General features: G+C 48.1%; 1 protein-coding gene across 1 annotated transcript in view; it reads right to left on the bottom strand.

Annotated features, from left to right (window-relative positions):
- Nucleotides 1-24,662, bottom strand: part of LOC137422422 (phospholipid-transporting ATPase IC-like) — a 312,955-nt gene that overhangs the window by 200,420 nt on the left and 87,873 nt on the right. The window contains 3 exon segments of the mRNA XM_068109179.2: nucleotides 3,738-3,993; nucleotides 5,440-5,657; nucleotides 24,121-24,209. Of these exon segments, the coding sequence (XP_067965280.2) occupies nucleotides 3,738-3,993; nucleotides 5,440-5,657; nucleotides 24,121-24,209 (563 nt within the window).

Raw genomic sequence — 24,662 nt, 5'->3', positions numbered from 1 at the left:
GAAGAATCCTTTGTGACAAGATTTCAGATGAACTGGCTGAAGGTTTCCTCATGGCAAGGTTTCGGATGAACTGGCCCAAGGTTCCCTCATGACAAGGTTTCAGATGAACTGGCGAAGGTTCCCTCATGACAAGGTTTCGGATGAACTGGCCGAAGGTTCCCTCCTGACAAGGTTTCAGTTGAACTGGCTAAAAGTTCCCTCATGACAAGGTTTCGAATGAACTAGCCAAAGGTTCCCTCGTGACAGGGTTCGGATGAACTGGCCGAAGGTTCCCTCTTCACAAGTTTTCAGATGAACTGGTTTTGCCATATTTTTTTTATCGTTTTGCCATAATATATCTTTTTTTTCGGATGATAATGCCATTTTACCATGAGTATCCCCATTTGCCATAATATAAAAATAAACTGCTCGCAAAGTTGTTCACTCTCGGACTGAATATTTTTGCTTGAGGACAGGAACGCAATCACAAAAGTGAATGAGATGTCACGAAGGGAGAAATCGGCAGCAAAAGTATGGCAATGAGATTGTTCGGCTTAAATTGAAATACAGTCATTGTATGGCCGTTTTTATGCCTGCACCCCGAAGGTGGCCGGAGGCATTATGTTTTTGGATTGTCGGTCCGTCCGTACAGGCTAAACCTCGTTTTTCTCAGCAACCACTTGTCCGATTGAGATGAAACTTTCAGGGTAGGAGTGACACCCATGCAGAATGTTTTTATGATCATTGTGATGTCATAGGTCACGTGGTATGGCAGCCATCTTGGATTAAATGTAAATAATTTTAAAAAATTCTCGGAAACCACTGAATTTAAAAATTTGAAACTTGGCACATTGTCAAGTACTCCCAATGGGGAACAAAAGCATGATAATGATGACATCATAGGTGAAGTAGTATACCAGCCAAAAATGTTTGAATCAAATTCCTTATCCTAAAAATCTGAAATTGCGTGCACATGATCTCTGACCCATTTGTAATGAAAAATTGCATTTTTGACGTCATATGTCACGTGGTTTGGCAGCCATATTAGCTTGAAAGCCGATATTTTAAAACAATTCCTTCTCCGAAAACGCTTCACCGATCGATGTGAAACCTGTCCTGTGGTAAAATGTGCCACTTCAAAACAGGTGAAGGGATTTAAACCATACTTGTTTATTTTTAGGACAGTGAAGGAGGGTGGGCAAGAAATGCGGGCAAGGGGGTTAACAAGGGGAGATGCAGAAAATAGGGCAAAATGGAGAAGATTGTCATGGGGACCGCAAGGCTAACCCCCGCTCTGGCAGGGAAAATGGCCTTAAAATGCATGTTGTTGTTGTTGTTGTTGAAGGAGGGCACTACTCAATGTCACGGGCAGGGATTACGCGGAGCATATTGGCAACAAAATCGCATTGCTCTAGTTTTGATATTTTTAAAAGAACGTCTTGCATCGTTCTTTTTTGTTTCATTATCGATTTGAACGTTGTATCGTGACTCGATATCGTTATAAACCGACTACAGTATAACCCGTCGGACGGCTACACGCCTCCAACTTATACGATGCAGTTGCAATTTATTTATTTACTTCAAATGTTCTGATCGTTCATTGTCTCTTTCTTTCATTGTGCACTTGAAATTTCCTGCTTGTACTCCACCCGTCAAGTTCAATATCATATTCATTATAGTGACGTACATACATCATCGTTGATTGGTTCGTTCGGAACACCTAATTCCACGGTCAACCACTGCAGATTACTTGTTTTCACCCTTCAGCCCAAATTGGGCGAAAGGGTATTGTCGTCACGGGCGTCGTCCGGGCGGGTGTCCGGGCGTCTGTCAACTTTTGGTTTCCGTCAATTTCAAGGAGAACGGCTTGTCCGATTAAATCCATTTTTGCAGTGTGTGTTGGGGTTGAGTAGAGGAAGGTTCCTTTCGAAAATGGGCGCGCTGCGATTTTCAATATGGCAGCCACGGCAGACATCTTGAAATTGGTTTCCGTCAATTTCGAACAGAACGGCTTGTCCGATTAAATCCATTTTGGCAGTGTGTGTTGGGGTTGAGTCGAGGAAGGTTCTTTTCGAAAATGGGCGCGCTGCGATTTTCAATATGGCCGCCACGGTAGCCATCTTGAAATTGGTTTCCGTCAATTTTGAGCAGAACGGCTTTTCCGATTAAATCCATTTTTGCAGTGTGTGTTGGGGTTGAGTGGAGGAAGGTTCCTTTAAAAAATGGGCGCACTGCGATTTTCAATATGGCCGCCACGGTAGCCATCTTGAAATTGCTTTCCATCAATTTCGAGCAGAACCGCTTGTCTGATTAAATCCATCTTTGCAGTGTGTGTTGGGGTTGAGTAGAGCAAGGTTCCTTTCGAAAATGGGCGCGCTGCGATTTTCAATATGGCCGCCACGGCAGCCATCTTGAAATTGTTTTCCACCATGCATGGGCTGAGGGGTTACGCCCGCTTTGCGGTGCTATTTATTAGTTATATCACTGTGCGAATCTCTTGAGCGATACTGTATATTACCCTTTCTTTTCTCTGGTAGACTTGTGCCTCCTAGGAATCCTGTCGGACAGCTAATTGGATAAAAATGACAGGAACTAAGGATCAATAGCGGTTCATGCTACCACTTGTCATTGAGAAAATGTGTAATCCAACCAGGTTCAAATCACACTAACAGCAACAGCGATCGACATTATAGCTTTTGGGTTAATCTCAGATTATGAAGAATGTCTCCATCTATGATTTCAATAAACTACAAGGTTGTGGATGGCATACTTTTTGAACAATTAATTATTTAGCGTGCCTGTGTTGATCAGCGCCTACCTCGCACTACTTGCGCATTCACTGCTCCGCTCGCTTGGTAGGCAAGATGGCGCTTGGTAGGCAAGATGGCACTTCGTAGGCAAGATGGCGCTTGGTAGGCAAAATGGTACTTGGTAGTGAGTTGGCCAGACCCTCTCTATATGTGGGTAAATTTAATCTAACTACTGATCAAAACTTGTGTCCAGCTCTGTTGTAGATAAATCCGAGCTTAAAAATCATTTGCAGTCAGTTTAATAGCTAACTTTCTGCAGGAAGTCTGGGGGAGTCATAAATAACAACTAAAGGTGTTTCCCCTTCAAAGGCAACCTTTCAAGATATATTGGGAATAGACCAACTACTGTAGAATTACATATCACGCGAAATGGATTTCAAACTATACACACTGTAATCAAATAGGGTGAGAACAAGTCTATTATGATCTCATGCCAGGCGGCACAGCTTGGCATCTCAAGGCTTGGTCTCCCTTTGATGTCAGACAGCTAGGCGGAGGCTTACGGAGGGAGAAATGCATGTTTACAACTAATATCTGGGAAATTCGGGCCTTATAGAATATTGTTGTCTCAGTACTTTGTGATGTCAATGTTGATATCTCCTCAAGGCCCATTGCCTCCTTCTCCACCGCCCCCCACCCCCCCCAACCTTCAGCCTACTGCCTTGCAACTTCAAACTCTCACAACGACCTTCTCTAAAATAAACAGCTGAACACTATATAAATGATTTAAAGTCATACTCAGGGAGAAAGATGGGCTGGAGGACTTTGTCCTGTAATTATTGATGTATTTTGAGTATCCGTGTATTTCTGCTGTTATTAAAGTCATACCATGCTTTTCTCCCTGTCCTAAGAGGAAATAAATGCTTCATGTAAACCACGATTAAATGGAGGACAAATTAATAAAATTATTCCACAGCAAGATGGCGCTTGGTAATGAGTTGGCCAGACCCTCTCTATATGCGGCACAGCTTAGAGCAAAATAACAAACAATTTACCATAGACAACGGAGCCAATGGTGCACTTCTTGAAGGTCATGACGTTCTGGGTGAGCGTTCCGGTCTTGTCAGAAAATATGTATTCGATCTGTCCGAGCTCCTCGTTTAGCGTGGTGGTCCTGGCGATGGCTGGGACATTTTTGGGAGGGTAGTACATGCGTTTGTCCCAGTTGATGAAGCAGCTTTGAAGCAAACGGATTATCTCCATGCTGGGATGAAAGTATTGAAATTGGTAAACTCGGTTTGACAATGGTGAAAAGGAAGAAATACTTTTTTTTTTTTAAACGTGCAACTTGATGAGCTGTACATGAGAGACTGCACATACCATACCATACCTGACATATAGTGTACATGAGAGACTGCACATACGTCTAAGGCAGGGGTTCTTAACCTTTTTCCCTGTCAAGACCCCCAACGGATTGCCCACGATGTCCCCATACCCCCTTCGCCAGACTGTTGACTGACCACTTGGCGCACCAAAAATGCGCTTAGCTAGGGGTGACTGGGGACATGTCCCCCTATAATTTTTTTTGATTTCTCGGTGCTCTGTGGGGCAATCTGAGGGGTGTTTTTACTTTAATTGCCTATTTTTTAGGATGAAAATTGGTAACTTATTACCCAGAAAATGGGCCAAGTTTGGGGATCCGCACCTGGTTACCAGTCCCATTAGGTTCCAGTGTGACTTCAAAATATCTCAATAGCTTCGTTTTACATAAGGATAATTAGGAACAGAACAGGAAAGAAAATCATTCATAGGAAAATCATTAGGATTTAATCCCTATTTATTTCTTTGCTTGTTAACAAAGAAACAAAACAAACTAAACGAAACTAAAACATGCAAGTTTTATGCAAGCTGTTTTACTAATCTAGTGAGATTGTGCTGCTGTTTTCGTGCAATCAGAATATGGAATCGGGGCGCAGTTCGTGACAACTCCACTCGCATATCGTCGGACACATCAAGTCGATTTCTCCACTTTGATTTCAGGTTCAATAATGCAGAGAAACCTGTTTCACAGAGATACGTAGTTGTGAAGGGAACCAACACATTAATTGTCCTCTTTGCCAAGCTAGGGTAAGATGCTATCTGCTCACACCAAAACTGCTTAAAATCCAACCCAGCCTTTCCAAAATCAGCTTTCTTTCTTTGTCTTCTTGGAACACGATCAAATCATGCTTCACTAAATCGTTGTCACTCATCGTAGAAATATCAAACGAGAAAGGGTTCTGGATCCAAACGGATTCTGTGCTAAGATCATCAATATCTGAGAAGTAACCCTCAAAATTGGTACTTAGGACTTTCAAATGGTCCTTGACTTCTTGAAGTATTTCTCCAGGCAATGCCTTTTCATCTTCTCCATCAAGAAGGATATCGCCAAGGATTGGAAAGTTCCCTATGTTTCCGCTTTCAACACGGCGACTCCAAATAGGTAATTTCTTCGTGAATGCCACTAACTTTCCCCTTAAAATTGATATTTCATTGAATTTATTACAATTTATTATTATAATTTATTACGAGTCCCATACCCACAGATTTTGGTCCCTATACCCCCAAGAGGTATGGATACCCCAGGTTAAGAACCCCAGGTCTAAGGCATAACGTACCTGACATATAGTGTACATGAGAGACTGCACACATGTCTGAGGCATTTACGTACCTGACATATAGTGAAATGGGCACAAGTGTGTTGAAGAGGATTATGTAGGAGAAAAACGTGAGGAATGCTGTCCACACCGCCATGCCTTCTTCCGATTTGACAAATGATGGCATTTCGTCTCTGACACAGTAGATGTAAAACCCCTTCCCATGTGCAATTTCCCAGATGGTGTTTCCAATTGCCATCACAATGCAAAGAATAATCATAATGGCAAAAATCTGCACAGAAACAACACACACAAACAGCAGGCAGTATGACGTTCACGACGGCATCTCGTCATGAATATGCAAATCAAATTTGCAGTGCGTGTATTGTTTTTTGTTTCACAGAGCAGGTGTAGCGCTGTAGTAGGGTGCTACTAGTAGAGTGCGACGAGTAGGGTGCGACTATTAGGGTGCGACTAGTAGGGTGCGACTTGTAGGGTACGACTAGTAGGGTGCGACTAGTAGGGTGCGACTCGTGGGTGCGACTCGTGGGGTGCGACTAGTGGGGAGTGTCTAGTGGGGTGCGACTACTGGGGTGCGACTCGTGGGGTGCGACTAGTAGGGTGCGACTAGTAGGGTGCGACTTGTAGGGTGCAACTAGTAGGGTGCGACTCGTAGGGTGCGACTAGTAGGGTGCGACTCGTGGGGTGCGACTAGTGGGGAGTGTCTAGTGGGGTGCGACTAGTGGGGTGCGACTAGTAGGGTGCGACTAGTAGGGTGCGACTAGTGGGGTGAGACTAGTAGGGTGCGACTAGTGGGGTGCGACTAGTGGGGTGCGACTAGTGGGGTGCGAATGGGAAGAGTGAAACGGGTAGGGTGCGACTAGTGGGGTGCGACTAGTGGGGTGCGATTAGTGGGGTGTGGCTAGTAGGGTGCGACTAGTGGGGTGCGAGTAGTGGGGTGCAACTAGTGGGGTGCGACTAGTGGGGTGCGACTAGTGGGGTGCGACTAGTGGGGTGCGACTAGTGGGGTGCGACTAGTGGGGTGCGACTAGTGGGGTGCGACTAGTGGGGTGCGACTGGTAGGGTGCGACTAGTAGGGTGCGACTAGTGGGGTGCGACAAGTGGGGTGCGACTAGTGGGGTGCGACTAGTAGAGTGCGACGAGTAGGGTGCGACGAGTAGGGTGCGACGAGTGAGTAGGGTGCGACTAGTAGGGTGCGACTAGTAGGGTGCGACTAGTAGGGTGCGACTAGTAGGGTGTGACTAGTAGGGTGCGACTAGTAGGGTGTGACTAGTGGGGGGTGACTAGTGGGGTGCGACTAGTGGGATGTGACTAGTAGAGTGCGATGAGTAGGGTGCGACGAGTAGGGTGCGACTAGTGGGGTGCGACTAGTGGGGTGCGACTAGTGGGGTGCGACTAGTGCGGTGCGACTAGTGGGGTGTGACTAGTGGGGTGCGACTAGTGGGGTGCGACTAGTGGGGTGCGACTAGTGGGGTGGGACTAGTGGGGTGCGACTAGTGGGGTGCGACTCGTGGGGTGCGACTAGTGCGGTGCGACTAGTGGGGTGCGACTAGTGGGGTGCGACTCGTGGGGTGCGACTAGTGCGGTGCGACTAGTGGGGTGCGACTAGTGGGGTGCGACTAGTGGGGTGCGACTAGTGGGGTGCGTGACGTGGGGTGCGCGACGTGGGGTGCGCGACGTGGGGTGCGCGACGTGGGGTGCACGACGTGGGGTGCGCGACGTGGTTTACCACTCGGTTCTTTTAGCTATGACCGCCGGATAGCTCTGTGAGTAAAAAGAAGGCCGAGTGTGTCTCTTTGTCCTTGGTTGTTGGTCCAACTACATTTAATAGTTGGGCGGATATGTGAAAAAGATGCTCACCTCTGGCAGGAAGCATAAAAATTGGTATACTGTATAAGGGTTTTAAGGTATGCTGAATTGAAATAGATGTGGAGACATTTGACTTTTGACATTTTTGACATTTGACATTTGACAGCCATTCAACGTGGTACTAATTTTTGATGATGTCAGAGAATTGGTTGAGAATGTTCTTGTTAGAGGTTTACGTCTTATTTACATGTCCATTGTGTTATACAGATATGTCCGTCTATTATAGAACACACAATCATAACATAACACAACATGTACATTTGTTATGTACAAATAAAGTATTTTTATTTATTTATTAATTAACATTGTCCTTGACATATAACTTATAGAGGTGCACTTGTGGACTGTTTAACCATAGACTTTATTTTGTCTGGTTCTATGAAATTCAGCTGGTTCGCTTTATTTCTGGTATATTTCTAAATATCGATAACTTGCGTAACAGAGTAATTGGTATCTTAAAATTCCCCTGTCATACATTGTTGCCTATGTTTGAGCAGCCATGGGGTATATTCAGGCATTTAGAAAATTAACAAGAAACTGACATTGTGGGTAAATGTAGGCGATCAAGTAGGCGATCAAGGGCTCTGTATGTTTGTTACCAAATTTCATGCTTATACTATGTTGCATATTACATCTTTTTGTGAATTAAAGAAGTCTTTCCATATCTGTCTGTTGTCAACTTTCTGAACAGAATACATACGTATATTACTGCCCACACATCTAACTTCCAAAAAGAGAAAAAAAAGTATATGTCTTTTTGCAATTTTCGACTACCAGTAGCATAGCACATAACACTACATGTTCCCAGAGAAACACTGTCTATATTACTTATTTGGGACTGATATTCAATTTAGCATGGATTGGAATAAATATACATGCAGGTGTATTTTGAAATTTATTAAATTGCGGCACATTTAAAGAAATCGAAATTTTTCTCATTTCGCAGTGCAGTTGATGCCACCAGTTATGGTTGAGAGTCCATGTAGAGTGAGATAACTAACACAATGTGATAAGTAATATACCATATTAGAGGTATTTATATACCCATTCCAGTAATGTATGCTGCTAAATGATCATTGAAGCCACAATAAGATGGCAGGCCAAGAACCAACTGTACCCTTCTACCGTGAATAGCGCGAAATTGGAAAAAAAATGCAAACACACCCCGTCCCCCAAAACCGCATTTTGGAGAACGTTACGTTGATCCTATCAAATGTCTCCACATCTATTTCAATTCAGCATACCTTAAAACCCTTATATACCAATTTTTATGCTTCCTGCCAGAGGTGAACATCTTTCTGATATTTTGTCACATATCCACCCAACTATTAAGGAAACTCTGATTGCAAATCCCCCTGCTGCCCTGCATGGTAAGTCTCTATAGGCAGAGATTTGGGACTGTTACTTAGAATTTGGGACTGTAGGCCCACAGCTGATTCTGTGGTGCTGTTAGGAAGGGCATCCGGCCACAAAAAACATGCCTCAAATATGCCTTTTGGCGAAGCGGCCATTAGGGTCATCCCGGGTCATACATGCAAACAAGGAAACCCCAGTAAAACAATTATTATAAACTAGCAACGGTACCCGCCCTACGGGTGGGGCTTCAATTGGGAGGCCCAAATGAAAAGGTAAAATATCAGAAATTGAAGGGTTTTTTATTTTAAACGATTCATATAAACATCCGTTGAATCATATCACACACAAATCATCAAAATCAAAACAGTATCTTACTATAATTCACCAAATGTCCCACAGTGATCGATACACTATGATCGTGATGATCGTGATCGTGAATCGTGATCGATAATCGTGTTCACAATCGCCATGTCGTATGTACTCCCGATACGTGTTTCCTTCAGTTGAAATGGGTTAGAATTCTCTCAAGCAGGGATTAAACCCGTGTCCTTATAAAAGGTCTTTGTCCGAGGTCACCGAGTCCGATCGGTGCAGCTGTGCAGCAATTGGTGCAGCCGTTTGTGCGGCACCCGGGAAAACAACATCGTCACAATGAGAACAATGAACATCATGCGAACGCGAATGTTATGCGGGAATCCAAACCTGAGAATGCTGGAGACTAAAGCTGAAATTGGGAAAAGTAAATAGCCTATTTTACTCCTGGAGATCCCAGGATTATCCACCCAAAATATCGTTGAGATCGGTTCAGCAGTTTTTACGGTACCTTCGAACGGACAGACGGACAGACAGACAGACGGACGGACATTTGGTGAATTATAGTTAGCTCATGTCAAAATGTGCAAATTATTCTATTACTACTTGTCCAAGGGTCCCAATTATTCTACTACTACTTGTCCAAGGGTTCCAATTATTCTACTACTACTTGTCCAAGGGTCCCAATTATTCTACTACTACTTGTCCAAGGGTCCCAATTATTCCACTATTACTTGTCCAAGGGTCCAAATTATTCCATTATTACTTGTCCACGTTCCCAATTATTCCACTACTACTTGTCCAAGGGTCCCAATTATTCTACTACTACTTGTGCAAGGGTCCCAATTATGCTACTGCTATTTGTCCAAGGGTCCCAATTATTCCACTACTACTTGTCCAAGGGTCCCAATTATTATACTGCTATTTGTCCAAGGGTCCCAATTATTCCACTACTACTTGTCCAAGGGTCCCAATTATCCTACTACTACTTGTCCAAGGGTCCCAATTATTCCACTACTACTTGTCCAAGGGTCCCAATTATTCCACTATTACTTGTCCAAGGGTCTCAATTATTCCACTACGACTTGTCCAAGGGTCCCAATTATTCCACTACGACTTGTCCAAGGGTCCCAATTATTCTACTACTACTTGTTCAAGGGTCCCAATTATTCCACTATTACTTGTCCAAAGGTCCCAATTATTCCACTACTACTTGTCCAAGGGTCCCAATTATTCTAGTACTACTTGTCCAAGGGTCCCAATTATTCTAGTACTACTTGTCCAAGGGTCACAATTATTGTACTACTCCTTGTTCAAGGGTCCCAATTATTCCACTATTACTTGTCCAAGGGTCCCAATTATTCCACTACTACTTGTCCAAGGGTCCCAATTATTCTACTACTACTTGTCCAAGGGTCCCAATTATTCCACTACTACTTGTCCAAGGGTCCCAATTATTCCACTACTACTTGTCCAAGGGTCCCAATTATTCCACTACTACTTGTTCAAGGGTCCCAATTATTCCACTACTACTTGTCCAAGGGTCCCAATTATTCCACTACTACTTGTTCAAGGGTCCCAATTATCCTACTACTACTTGTCCAAGGGTCCCAATTATTCCACTACTACTTGTCCAAGGGTTCCAATTATTCTACTACTACTTGTCCAAGCGTCCCAATTATTCCACTACTACTTGTCCAAGGGTCCCAATTATTCTACTACTACTTGTCCAAGGGTCCCAATTATTCCACTACTACTTGTCCAAGGGTCCCAATTATTCTACTACTACTTGTCCAATGGTCCCAATTATTCCACGAGTACTTGTCTAAGGGTCCCAATTGTTCCACTACTACTTGTCCAAGGGTCCCAATTATTCCACGAGTACTTGTCCAAGGGTCCCAATTATTCCACTACTACTTGTCCAAGGGTCCCAATTATTCTACTACTACTTGTCCAATGGTCCCAATTATTCCACGACTACTTGTCCAAGGGTCCCAATTATTCCACTACTACTTGTCCAAGGGTCCCAATTATCCTACTACTACTTGTCCAAGGGTCCCAATTATTCCACTACTACTTGACCAAGGGTCCCAATTATTCTACTACTACTTGTCCAATGGTCCCAATTATTCCACGACTACTTGTCCAAGGGTCCCAATTATTCCACTACTACTTGTCCAAGGGTTCCAATTATTCTACTACTACTTGTCCAAGCGTCCCAATTATTCCACTACTACTTGTCCAAGGGTCCCAATTATTCCACTACTACTTGTCCAAGGGTCCCAATTATTCCACTACTACTTGTCCAAGGGTCCCAATTATTCTACTACTACTTGTCCAATGGTCCCAATTATTCCACTACTACTTGTCCAAGGGTCCCAATTATTCCACTACTACTTGTCCAAGGGTCCCAATTATTCCACGAGTACTTGTCCAAGGGTCCCAATTATTCCACTACTACTTGTCCAAGGGTCCCAATTATTCTACTACTACTTGTCCAAGGGTCCCAATTATTCCACTACTACTTGTCCAAGGGTCCCAATTATTCCGCTACTACTTGTCCAAGGGTCCCAATTATTCCACGAGTACTTGTCCAAGGGTCCCAATTATTCCACTACTACTTGTCCAAGGGTCCCAATTATTCCACTACTACTTGTCCAAGGGTCCCAATTATTCCACGAGTACTTGTCCAAGGGTCCCAATTATTCCACTACTACTTGTCCAAGCGTCCCAATTATTCTACTACTACTTGTCCAAGGGTCCCAATTATTCCACTACTACTTGTCCAAGGGTCCCAATTATTGCACTACTACTTGTCCAAGGGTCCCAATTATTCCACGAGTACTTGTCCAAGGGTCCCAATTATTCCACTACTACTTGTCCAAGGGTCCCAATTATTCCACTACTACTTGTCCAAGGGTTCCAATTATTCTACTACTACTTGTCCAAGCGTCCCAATTATTCCACTACTACTTGTCCAAGGGTCCCAATTATTCCACTACTACTTGTCCAAGGGTCCCAATTATTCTTCTACTACTTGTCCAATGGTCCCAATTATTCCACGAGTACTTGTCCAAGGGTCCCAATTATTCCACTACTACTTGTCCAAGGGTCCCAATTATTCCACTATTACTTGTCCAATGGTCCCAATTATTCCACTATTACTTGTCCAAGGGTCCCAATTTTTCCACTATTACTTGTCCAAGGGTCCCAATTATTCCACTACTACTTGTCCAAGGGTCCCAATTATTCCACGAGTACTTGTCCAAGGGTCCCAATTATTCCACTACTACTTGTCCAAGGGTCCCAATTATTCCACTACTACTTGTCCAAGGGTCCCAATTATTCCACTATTACTTGTCCAATGGTCCCAATTATTCCACTATTACTTGTCCAAGGGTCCCAATTATTCCACTATTACTTGTCCAAGGGTCCCAATTATTCCACTACTACTTGTCCAAGGGTCCCAATTATTCCACGAGTACTTGTCCAAGGGTCCCAATTATTCCACTACTACTTGTCCAAGGGTCCCAATTATTCCACTACTACTTGTCCAAGGGTCCCAATTATTCCACGAGTACTTGTCCAAGGGTCCCAATTATTCCACTACTACTTGTCCAAGGGTCCCAATTATTCCACTACTACTTGTCCAAGGGTCCCAATTATTCCACTACTACTTGTCCAAGGGTCCCAATTATTCCACTATTACTTGTCCAAGGGTCCCAATTATTCCACTACTACTTGTCCAAGGGTCCCAATTGTTCCACTACTACTTGTCCAAGGGTCCCAATTATCCTACTACTACTTGTCCAAGGGTCCCAATTATTCCGACCTTATTGACATTGTGGGATCGGCGGAGGAACCTTTTTGTCCCAAGTCTTTCACGAATCGCCCCGTTTAGGCCTCTGACGTACAACTGAAGATGGGAGGAAAGTGAAACTCGTTTAAAGTTCCGCTAATAAGTCGCCGACTCTCCGACAAAGACAACATGAGGGATCTTTCACACGTGTTAACTAATGCTGGCAGATGGAATGCCCTGCTCAACGTCCAACCGTCGGACGACACACTTTGTGACGAATCACCAATCACCAGGTCAGGCCAAGAATCACCGCAGACTAGACACCTCAATGCTGTGTGCATTACCTCCGCAACACTTTGGTGGACACGTATGTAACCGATTACTTGTACAGTATCAGGTGTTCGTTTGGTCATGTTCAAATGATAACTCCGATTTGGTCTCCTTCAATTTCTTGACGTGCACCTATTCCAGTATTCCATACCTGTTCATACATTTTCTGCGACAACCACCTGTCATGCCTCAAGGATGATGAGCGCAACTTGAATGGGCAAAGTCTGACCGGTGTCATGGTGTCCATCTGCGACCCTCCAACTACCCTACAAGGTTATTACATTCGTCACGAAATAATGAAGCAACATGTTTCAAGGTGTGTATATTGGTGTATGGAACGCTCACACATTCTCCTGTTCTGGATGAAGAGGATCATCAAATTGATCTGCGAATATCATGAACGACATGACATAAATGGAAACCAAACATGAATTGTCATGTGAAAAGGTCTAGACTCTCTAAGTTAACCATAGAAATGAGCAATAACTCCGGTCTACAAATGATCATAGACAAGTTTGCAATGGCTGATTGTACACATGTTGTCATCGACCAAATCAGATGATCTTGTTCTCATTGTGCAGGTCGGCTCATGCGAGTGATGTATTTTATACGGAGTGAAGGGTCATGGAGGAGCTAGACCACAAAACGGATCAGGACGCAACAGAACAAGAGCAACTGCAGAAGGGTGAAAGGACACAGAGATGGACAAACAAGGGATGCAGGTAACGATGAGGGGTCGTGGAGAATGGCAAGATGGATACAGAAGCAAAATGGAGGTGGTTTAACAGGTGTAGAAAAGAGCAAGGCTTTGGATGGGGGATGACTTGAGCTGTTTTGAAGACCTGGAGGGCAGAATGAGATTGAAGAGAGCTTGTAAGTTGGTTCCACAGGTGGGAAAAACAAGAGAAAATGGGTGGGGGTGAGAAGTGTTTCTAGATTTAGGCAATTTCACGAGGAGGGGGTTTTCTGGTGGACCACGTGCATTCTGCAGATACCTGGGGAGTGGGGCAGATAAAGCACAGAGAGGGCAGACGGTGCAAGACCAGAGCAGAGGCAGAAGAAGACGCAGAGACCACCGATGTGTTGAAAATGGCAAAGTGACACACCTATAGAGCCAGCTTCATCAGGAGAGATTCCCATGATCTTGAAGGCCTTGGTTTCCATGGCATCGAACTGAGCAAGATGTGAGGCAGGATAGCCAGCTCAGAGGGGAGAGCTGTACTCCATCAAGCTACGGATGAAAGCCTTGTCAGTGGGTAGGAGCTCAGGTGTGCCCAGGAAGGACTTTGCATGACGGAGGATGTCCAGTCGGCGGCTGGATTTGGAGGCCCAAGCTTGCCCAAGAGAGATCATGGCTGGAAGTGAGACCCAAGAGTTTGAGTGACTGAACCTCTTTGAGATGGTTGTTGAGAAAGTGGTTGGGAGGGTTTGCAGGGCATTTCCTTAGGAGGCTTTCCTCCTCCCTATGGATTCCAAACGATGGGAATTTTTCGTGATCTTTCCTTTTAAATGCTGAACGTCAAGTTGGTGTTTGACCATTGCGTGATTTTATGAAGGTCTTGTAGCAGTTCCCGCTGAATGTACACAATCGCCTTGCACCTACCAGGACGCGGCCAGGGCGCGATCGCCATGCCGGGCTCGTCCGGACGGGCCCAGACGCACCTCTCCTGGGCATGCCCGGACTCGCTGTTCCCGGGCACGCCCGAACCTCCCGGGCACGCCCGGTCTCGTCTTTCCCAGGCATGCCCGCTCTCGCCTTTCCAGGGCTCGCCCAGAGCGCCCGGGCACGCCCAGCCTCGACTTGCCAGGCCGCGTCCAGGACGCCCAGGCATGTCCAGACTCGCCTTTCCAGGGCTCGCCCAGAGCGTCCGGGCATGCCCGCTCTCGCCTTTCCAGGGCTCGCCCAGAGCACTCGGGCACGCCCAGCCTCGACTTGCCAGGCCGCATCCAGGATGCCCGGGCATGTCCAGACTCGCCTTTCCAGGACTCGCCCTTGACACCCGGGCATGCCCGGTCTCGGTTTTCCCGGGCAAACGCCCCGGCATAAATGTGTCTATATATTGCTGCCCGATAAACGGGCTTGTCAGAATACCTGAGCTGTTTTGTTTCAATAAAGCAACTCGGACGAATTCCGTCTTTGGTCGCGTCAATTCTTTCGACTCGCGTTGGAGCACAGCTCCTTCACTGGTGACCTACCGACATGGACACGGCAGTGACTCTTAAACTGCCTACCTTCTGGGAGGCTCACACGGTTGTTTGGTTCGCCCAGGCGGACTCCCAGTTCGTCCTGCGAGGCATAACCGCGGACGACACCCGCTTCCACCACGTCGTGGCAGCGCTCGGTTCCACCACCGCGGCCCGCGCCCTGAGCCTCCTCGAGCACCCGCCGGCTGCTGACACGTATGATGCGCTGAAGACGCTCCTCCTCGACGCTTTCGCCCTCTCACCGGCGGCACGCGCATGGCGCCTGCTCGACCTGCCCGAGCTCGGCGACACGCGCCCGTCCGAGCGCATGGACTATATGCTCTCGTTGCTCGGTGAGCACTCTCCGGATTTTCTGTTCCGCGAGCTGTTCCTTCGCCAGCTGCCTCACCCGGTACGCCTCGCCCTGGCTGGCACGTCGATCACCGATCCCCGCGCCCTCGCCAGGGAAGCCGATAAGATCTCCTCGGCGGGCCAACACATCGGCGCGGCTACCTGGAGCCTGCCGCCGTCCGAGGCAACGCCCACGACGCCCGAGCGCCCTGCACTGTTGGAGGCCGAACTGCCGGTGCAACTGGCGGCCGCCACGCCGCGCCGACCGCTTCCGACACGACGGCCGGGGCCTCCACCTGACCAGGCGTGGTGTTATTACCACGCCAGGTTCGGACACAAGGCTCGGACGTGCCGACCCCCGTGCACTTTCGGCAAGTCGGGAAACGGCCGGGCCGGCGTTCATTCCCAGACATGAGCGCCGGCCACTCGGGCAACTTGCTTTTTATTCGGGACAAAGCGTCCGGGCGGCGTTTCCTTTGTGACACCGGCGCCCAACTGAGCATCATACCCGCCTCCGAGCAGGACAGGCGGGACGCCGTTTGCGGACCCTCTTTGGTCGCTGCTAATGGCTTGGCCATACGCACTTTCGGCCCGTGCGACGTCACCCTCTGCTTCGGCAGCCAGCGCTTTCAGTGGACCTTTGTGACCGCCTGCGTCCCCATGGCTTTGCTCGGCGCCGACTTCCTCTGCGCGCACGGGCTGCTGGTCGACGTCAAATGACGTCGCCTTGTCAACGCCGAGACCTTCAGCTCCCTGGCGTGCACGATGAGCAGCTCCGCACCGACCGAACTGGCGTGCGCCCTCCCGACGGTGAACGAGTTCGCTCGCCTGCTCGCGGAATTCCCGGCCCTCACGCGGCAGACGTTTTCGGCCGTCGCAGTGCGGCATGGGATCGAGCACCACATACCCACTACGGGCCCGCCGGTCTACGCGCCTCGACCCGGCCAAGCTCGCCGTGGCAAAGGCCGAGTTCGACGCGTTGGAGCACCTCGGCATTGTGCGGCGCTCCAATAGCGCGTGGGCCTCACCACTGCACATCGTGCCAAAGCCGGAGGGCGGATGGCGCCCGTGTGGCGACTACCGCCGCCTCAACGACGCTACCACCCCCGACAGGTACCCAATCCCGCACATCCAGGACTTTTCCGCCCGTTTGGCGGGACGGGTCATATTTTCCAAAATTGACCTGATACAGGGATACCAGGTACCTGTCCGGGCGGCCGACGTCCCGAAGACGGCCGTCATCACGCTGTTCGGCCTGTTCGAATTTTTGAGGATGCCGTTTGGCCTCAAGAACGCGGCCCAGGCGTTCCAGCGCTTAATGGATGGCATGCTGCGCGACCTGCCATTTCTTTTCGTCTATCTGGACGACATCCTCGTCACCAGCACGTCCCGCGCCGAGCACCTCCTCCACCTCCGAACACCGTTCGGTCGCCTCAGCGAGCACGGCTTAATTGTCAACCTGGCCAAATGCCACTTCGGCACGACGACCATTGACTTTTTGGGCCACCGCATCACCAAGACCGGGGCCGTGCCGCTGCCGACCAAGGTCGAGGCCATCACCACGTTCCCGCGTCCCCGTTCCATCAAGGCCCTACAAGAGTTCCTCGGCATGGTGAATTTTTATCACCGATTCGTGCCCCGCGCTGCTCAGCTCATGCGGCCCCTTTACGAGGCCCTCCGGGGCAAGCCGGCCAAGCATGACATCGTTTGGTCCGCGGCCATGGACGCGGCCTTCGCGAGCGCAAAACGGGCCCTCGCCGACGCAACGCTGCTGGCTCACCCGGTGCTCAACGCGCCCATCGCCCTCACTACGGACGCCTCCAACTACGCGGTGGGCGCCGTCCATGAACAATGGGTGGACAGGGTTTGGCAGCCACTCGCTTTTTACAGCCGGCAACTCCGGCCGAACGAGTTAAAATACAGCACGTTCGACTGCGAGCTGCTCGGTCTATTCCTGGCCGTTCGCCATTTCCGACACCTCCTGGAGGGCCGCCCGTTCACGGCTTTCGTCGACCACAAGCCGTTGGTCTACGCAATGGCCAAAGTCACGGGGCCGTGGTCGGCCCGCCAGCAGCGCCACCTCTCCGCCGTGTCGGAATTCACCACGGACATCCGGCACGTCGCCGGCAAAGACAACGCCGTGGCCGACTGTCTTTCTCGGGCCAGCGCGAACGCGGTCCACCTCGGCGTGGACTTCGCGCTCATGGCGGCCGACCAGACCACCGACACCTCGGTGCAGGCCCTCCGGGCGGCGGACACGGGCCTCCGCCTGGCCAACATCCCCTTCGCGGGCACCGTCCTGCTCTGCGACGTCTCCCAGGGCCAGCCTCGCCCCATCGTGCCCGTTTCCTGGCAGCGCCGCATCTTCGCCTCCATCCACGGCCTTTCTCACCCGGGCCGGAAAGCTTCTCAGAAGCTGGTGTCGGCGCGTTTCGTCTGGCACGGCCTTCGACGGAACGTCCGCGACTGGGCCAACGCCTGCACGGCCTGCCAGCGGGCCAAGGTCCACCGCCACACCCAGGCCCCGCTAGCCCCTTTCACCGTGCCTGCACGGCGTTTCGACCACGTCCACGTGGACCTGGTGGGTCCCCTGCCCCCATCGCGGGGGTTCACCCACCTGCTCACCATGGTGGACAGGACCACCAGGTGGCCGGAGGCCGTGCCCCTCACCTCCACCACCACCGCCGACGTGGCGCAGGCGTTCATCGCCACCTGGGTCGCGCGCTTCGGCGCACCAGCGGACATCTCGTCCGACCGCGGCCCACAGTTCACGTCCGAACTTTGGGGCGCGGTCACCCGCTCGTTGGGGGTCACGCTGCACCGCACCACGGCCTACCACCCCCAAGCCAACGGGTTGTACGAGCGGTTTCACCGCTCCATGAAGGCCGCACTCATGGCCGGCCTTCAGGACGACGGTTGGACCGACCGGCTGCCGTGGGTCATTTTGGGCCTCCGCACGGCCCCCAAGGAGGACCTCTGGGCGTCCGCCGCCAAGCTCGTCTACGGCCAGCCGCTCCACGTCCCGGGCGATTTCGTGCCCGACGCTACCAGTCCCTGGTCCGCCGCACACCAGCGCTCGGACCTCCAGGAAGCCGCCCGACGATTTGCCCCCGTGCCAACGTCCCGCCACGGTGGCCCCCAGTCCTACGTCCCCCCGGCGCTTCGCACAGCGGAGTACGTCTTTGTGCGTCATGACGTGCACCGGGGGCCACTCCGGCCACCGTACGACGGGCCCTTCCGGGTCCTGTGACGGGGCGACAAGTCCTTCGTCGTCGACGTCGGCGGCCGGTCGGACCGGATCTCTGTGGATCGCCTCAAACCGGCGCACGTGGATGTCGACCGACCACCACGTTTGGCCCTTCCTCCGTGGCCAGGCCGCCCCCCGTCCACAGTTCCCCCCGCTCGACCACCCACCACCAGATCGGACCCCCCCCCCCCCCCCACGACCCTCCAGGGGTCGCTTCGGCCGGGTCATTCGGACCCCCCTTAAATTGACCCTGCCGGTGCAGGTCGATTCTGGAGGGGCGTGTGTAGCGGTTCCCACTGAATGTACACAATCGCCTTGCACCTGCCAGGACGCGGCCAGGGCGCGATCGCCATGCCGGGCTCGTCCGGACGGGCCCAGATGCAACTCTCCTGGGCATGCCCGGACTCGCTGTTCCCGGGCACGCCCGAACCTCCCGGGCACGCCCGGTCTCGTCTTACCCGGGCATGCCCGCTCTCGCCTTTCCAGGGCTCGCCCAGAGCGCCCGGGCACGCTCAGCCTCGACTTGCCAGGCCACGTCCAGGACGCCCGGGCATGTCCAGACTCGCCTTTCCAGGGCTCGCCCAGAGCGTCCGGGCATGCCCGCTCTCACCTTTCCAGGGCTCGCCCAGAGCGCTCGGGCACGCCCAGCCTCGACTTGCCAGGCCGCGTCCAGGACGCCCGGGCATGTCCAGACTCGCCTTTCCAGGACTCGCCCTTGACACCCGGGCATGCCCGGTCTCGGTTTTCCCGGGCAAACGCCCCGGCATAAATGTGTATATATATTGCTGCCCGATAAACGGGCTTGTCAGAATACCTGAGCTGTTTTGTTTCAATAAAGCAACTCGGGCGAATTCCGTCTTTGGTCGCGTCAATTCTTTCGACTCGCGTTGGAGCGCAGCTCCTTCAGTCTGAAGAAGGGAAGAGGCTGCCTATCTGTCTGCCTGTCTGTCTGTCTGTCTGTCTGTCAGGAGGATGAGGGATGTCACGGCAGAGGGTGAAGTCATCAGCAAAGAGATAAAGAGGATTTCCCAGAGTTAGAAAGTTGTGGTCCTAAAGTGCATCATTGACAACATGTACGTCGAGTGGACAGGTATCACCATGTATAAATATATGGTTGGGACTTTACGGATGGGCCACAATGACAATTACAGATGTAATCATTCCATTGCTGTATTTCCCAACATGGTATTATTGATGCAATTGGACGTGCAAACACCGTTGTTTTTAAGAGCTACCTGGCTTGTTAAGTTATCCATGGCTAAAATCAACACCTGTTTGTTTACCTTTTTTGTCATGTTGGTTTTGCCAAATAAAATCACTCATTCGTCTAAAACATAAAAGGAGCTGGTCTCGGTGCGTCTGTACGTCCGTCCGTCAACAAATAGGGACTTTATACGAAGTAGCTCGGCCTGTACCTGCTCGCCATCGTTTTATCAATCAGATGACAGGCAATCTGCATACAGTATCATCGTTAAGTAACATTAGGATGAATGGGCAGGTTTAAATTTACAGTTTAAAACAAAATCCGTCCCTCTGCCGGCATCTGCTTCTTCTTCTTCACTTAAGATAATGCCGAGTCTCGTTCAATCCCTCTTCTCATATATCGATTAGATTCAGAAAACGCTTCCTATATTCAATACTTTTTTGTTCAGCATTTCCATTTTAATAATACAACAATAATATATCGCCCTACCGAACTGTATTTCTGATTATACACCGCCTTTGAAAGCATCTCATGAATCGATGTACTGTATATTGAAACGCTGCTCACTCACTGTCATAACCAGGATCAAAGTAGATAGGCCTACATGTTATTCTTAATTGGAGAATTCCAGGTTGGAGACCATTCATTAATCAGCTACGTAACTTGTCTTTCCAAGACAAACCATGGACAATATATATATAGATAATGCTTTATTATATATATGTGCAGCGTCTGTCCTGTCCTGTCCTGTGTTGTCTTGTCTTGTGTTATGTTGTCACTGAACTACTTTCTCAAACTTTTGTGAAATCGTACCAAACTTCTGGTATGCACATATCTCTCCCGTCGGTATGTCCTAAGGGTATTTTTTTGAAAAAAAATTATCATTTTCTTTTAAATTTTTTTGGGAATTGTTTTGGGGACAAAAAAAATAATTCAACTTCAATTATTTATAAAATGTGATATCACGTATATTACAAATACATTTGTGCAAAATAATTGTTTGAATTATGATTGGTTTAAACCATGACAAAACGGCAACTTGTTTGTTTGGTACAGTCATTTATCTATATATCGACACATCTGGGCAGTGTCTGTGCTCTCACTTAACGACTCCCTCAAACTTTTGTTTCCGTGGTTGTGAAGTGTTTTTAATAAGGTTGTGGTGGTTTTGAATCACGTGGTGGTGAGGTATTTTGAATTACGTGGTGGTGAGGTGTTTTGAATTATGTGGTGGTGAGGTGTTTTTAAATGACGTGGTGGAGAGGTGTTTTTAAATGACGTGGTGGTGAGGTGTTTTTAATTACGTGGTGGTGAGGTGTTTTGAATTATGTGGTGGTGAGGTGTTTTTAAATGACGTGGTGGTGAGGTGTTTTTAAATGACGTGGTGGTGAGGTGTTTTGAATTACGTGGTGGTGAGGTGTTTTTAAATGACGTGGTGGTGAGGTGTTTTTAAATGACGTGGTGGTGAGGTGTTTTGAATTACGTGGTGGTGAGGTGTTTTGAATTATGTGGTGGTGAGGTGTTTTTAAATGACGTGGTGGTGAGGTGTTTTTAATTACGTGGTGGTGAGGTGTTTTGAATTATGTGGTGGTGAGGTGTTTTTAAATGACGTGGTGGTGAGGTGTTTTTAAATGACGTGGTGGTGAGGTGTTTTTAATTACGTGGTGGTGAGGTGTTTTTAAATGGCGTGGTGGTGAGGTGTTTTAATATCACATGGTGGTGAGGTGTTTTTAAATCACATGGTGGTGAGGTGTTTTTAATTAGGTGGTGGTGAGGTGTTTTGAATTAGGTGGTGGTGAGGTGTTTTGAATTACTTGGTGGTGAGGTGTTTTGAATTAGTTACTGATGAGGTGTTTTGAATTATGTGGTGGTGAGGTGTTTTGAATTATGTGGTGGTGAGGTGTTTTGAATTACTTGGTGGTGAGGTGTTTTGAATTAGTTACTGATGAGGTGTTTTGAATTATGTGGTGGTGAGGTGTTTTGAATTACTTGGTGGTGAGGTGTTTTGAATTAGTTACTGATGAGGTGCTTTGAATTATGTGGTGGTGAGGTGTTTTGAATTAGGTGGTGGTGAGGTGTTTTGAATTAGTTACTGATGAGGTGTTTTGAATTATGTGGTGGTGAGGTGTTTTGAATTACTTGGTGGTGAGGTGTTTTGAATTATGTGGTGGTGAGGTGTTTTTAAATGACGTGGTGGTGAGGTGTTTTTAAATGACGTGGTGGTGAGGTGTTTTTAAATGACGTGGTGGTGAGGTGTTTTGAATTAGTTACTGATGAGGTGTTTTGAATTAGGTGGTGGTGAGGTGTTTTGAATTAGTTACTGATGAGGTGTTTTGAATTATGTGGTGGTGAGGTGTTTTTAAATGACGTGGTGGTGAGGTGTTTTTAAATGACGTGGTGGTGAGGTGTTTTTAAATGACGTGGTGGTGAGGTGTTTTTAATTACGTGGTGGTGAGGTGTTTTGAATTATGTGGTGGTGAGGTGTTTTTAAATGACGTGGTGGAGAGGTGTTTTTAAATGACGTGGTGGTGAGGTGTTTTTAAATGACGTGGTGGTGAGGTGTTTTGAATTACGTGGTGGTGAGGTGTTTTGAATTACGTGGTGGTGAGGTGTTTTTAATTACGTGGTGGTGAGGTGTTTTTAAATGACGTGGTGGTGAGGTGTTTTGAATTACGTGGTGGTGAGGTGTTTTGAATTACGTGGTGGTGAGGTGTTTTAAATGACGTGGTGGTGAGGTGTTTTGAATTACGTGGTGGTGAGGTGTTTTGAATTACGTGGTGGTGAGGTGTTTTGAATTACGTGGTGGTGAGGTGTTTTTAATTATAGTCAGGTTGACTATGTTTTTTCGTTCAAAATCATGGTAGATTAGCAAACCTATACATTTTTGGAAACGTTATTACATGGAAAATCAGAAAATCAATGTTTACATTTGCCAATTCCGACCAATTCGATTCGACCAATTCGACCAATCGACCAATTCGATTCGACCAATTCGACCAATTCGACCATTGGACCAATCGCTTCGATCGACCATTCGACCATTCGACCAATTCGATTTGCCAATCAATTTGACCGACCTTTGCTTGTGTGGAACGGACTGTGAAAACGATGCGGACTATATTGTCGGATACGACACACAGGACAGTGATGACGAACTCTAAATGGCATATTCTGTAATCGTGTATGTTTGATGCCATTGGCTGCCTGTGTAGATGTGAAGTTATACTGACTGCATGTGTATATATGATTTTGCTGACTGCCTGTGTATGTTTGGTGATATGAATTATTGTGACACATTTTGATGTTATTAACTGCCTGTACAAAATGATAACATGTATTTGATTATGCAACTTATCGCGAATATAAAGACAGTATTTTGCAATTCAAAACCTTTGATTCGTGTCTTACCATGCCCCATAGCACTAATTTGATACTTTCATTGGATTCCTTGTCCCTGAAAATATAGGTTTAGTATATTTTTAAAAGTTTTTAGGGTAATTAGAGGCAGAAATAGAACAAAATATGTATTTTACAGTGGCCATTTTGAAAATCCAAAATGGCCACCATACAGGTATCTCTCCAAATGTAAACATTGATTTTGAGTTTCCTTATGCTATAACCTTTCCAAAAATGTATAGGTTTGCTAATCTACCATGATTTTGAACGAAATATAATTTATTGACATAGTGAACCTGACTATTACGTGGTGGTGAGGTGTTTTGAATTACGTGGTGGTGAGGTGTAATTGTCCCAAACTACCAATCTGCACCTACCCCTCCCCTATGTATGTGCTGGGGGGTTCTTTCTTGAAAAAAAAACATTCAACCTAAATCTTCAACCTAAATTGCCTATAAAAATGTAATATCAAAAACATAACAAATACATTTGTGCAAAGTAATTGTTTGTATTATGATTGGTGAAAATCATGACAACACAGCAACTCAGGTACAGTCATTATCCTCGGCTAAAATAAGCCCGTTCCTCTGTTCGACGCTTGGTGAGGCGAGCGCAGCTAGTATATATATATATATAATATGTACCGGTGTATACGACTTTTGTCTTTTCTTCAGGATTAAACTCACCAGCCAAACCAACACGTTCATCTGCTTGTCCATCCGAGTTCGCTTCAGACGGTTTTTCCCACCATTCCTCATTATTTTTGTATCAAATCCTGAGAAAAAGTGACCCACAAACAATTTGAGATGACAAAACACACAAATGTGAAATAATAAATTACATCTACACCGCCCAGCACGTGGCCCTCTACACCGCTCAGTGCGTGGCCCTCAACACCGCACAGCACGTGGCCCTCTACACCGCCCACCACGTGGCCCCCGACACTGCCCAGCACGTGGCCCTCTACACTGCCCAGGGCACAGCCCTCTACACCGCCAGCACGTGGCCCTCGACACCGCACAGCACGTGGCCCTCGACACCGCCCACCACGTGGCCCTTGACACTGCCAGCACGTGGCCCTCTACACCGCCCAGCATGTGGCCCTCTACACCACGCAGCAAGTGGCCCTCAACACCACTCAACACGTGGCCCTCTACACCACCCAGCACGTGGCGCTCAACACCGCCCAGCACGTGGCCCTCGACACCGCCCAACACATGGTCCTCGA

Source organism: Myxine glutinosa, chromosome 2 (assembly GCF_964187855.1).
Source record: "Myxine glutinosa chromosome 2, kmMyxGlut1.1, whole genome shotgun sequence".
Taxonomy (NCBI): Eukaryota; Metazoa; Chordata; class Myxini; order Myxiniformes; family Myxinidae; genus Myxine; species Myxine glutinosa.
The sequence above is the reverse complement of the archived record's forward strand: the minus strand, read 5'-3'. Positions and strand labels throughout refer to the sequence as shown.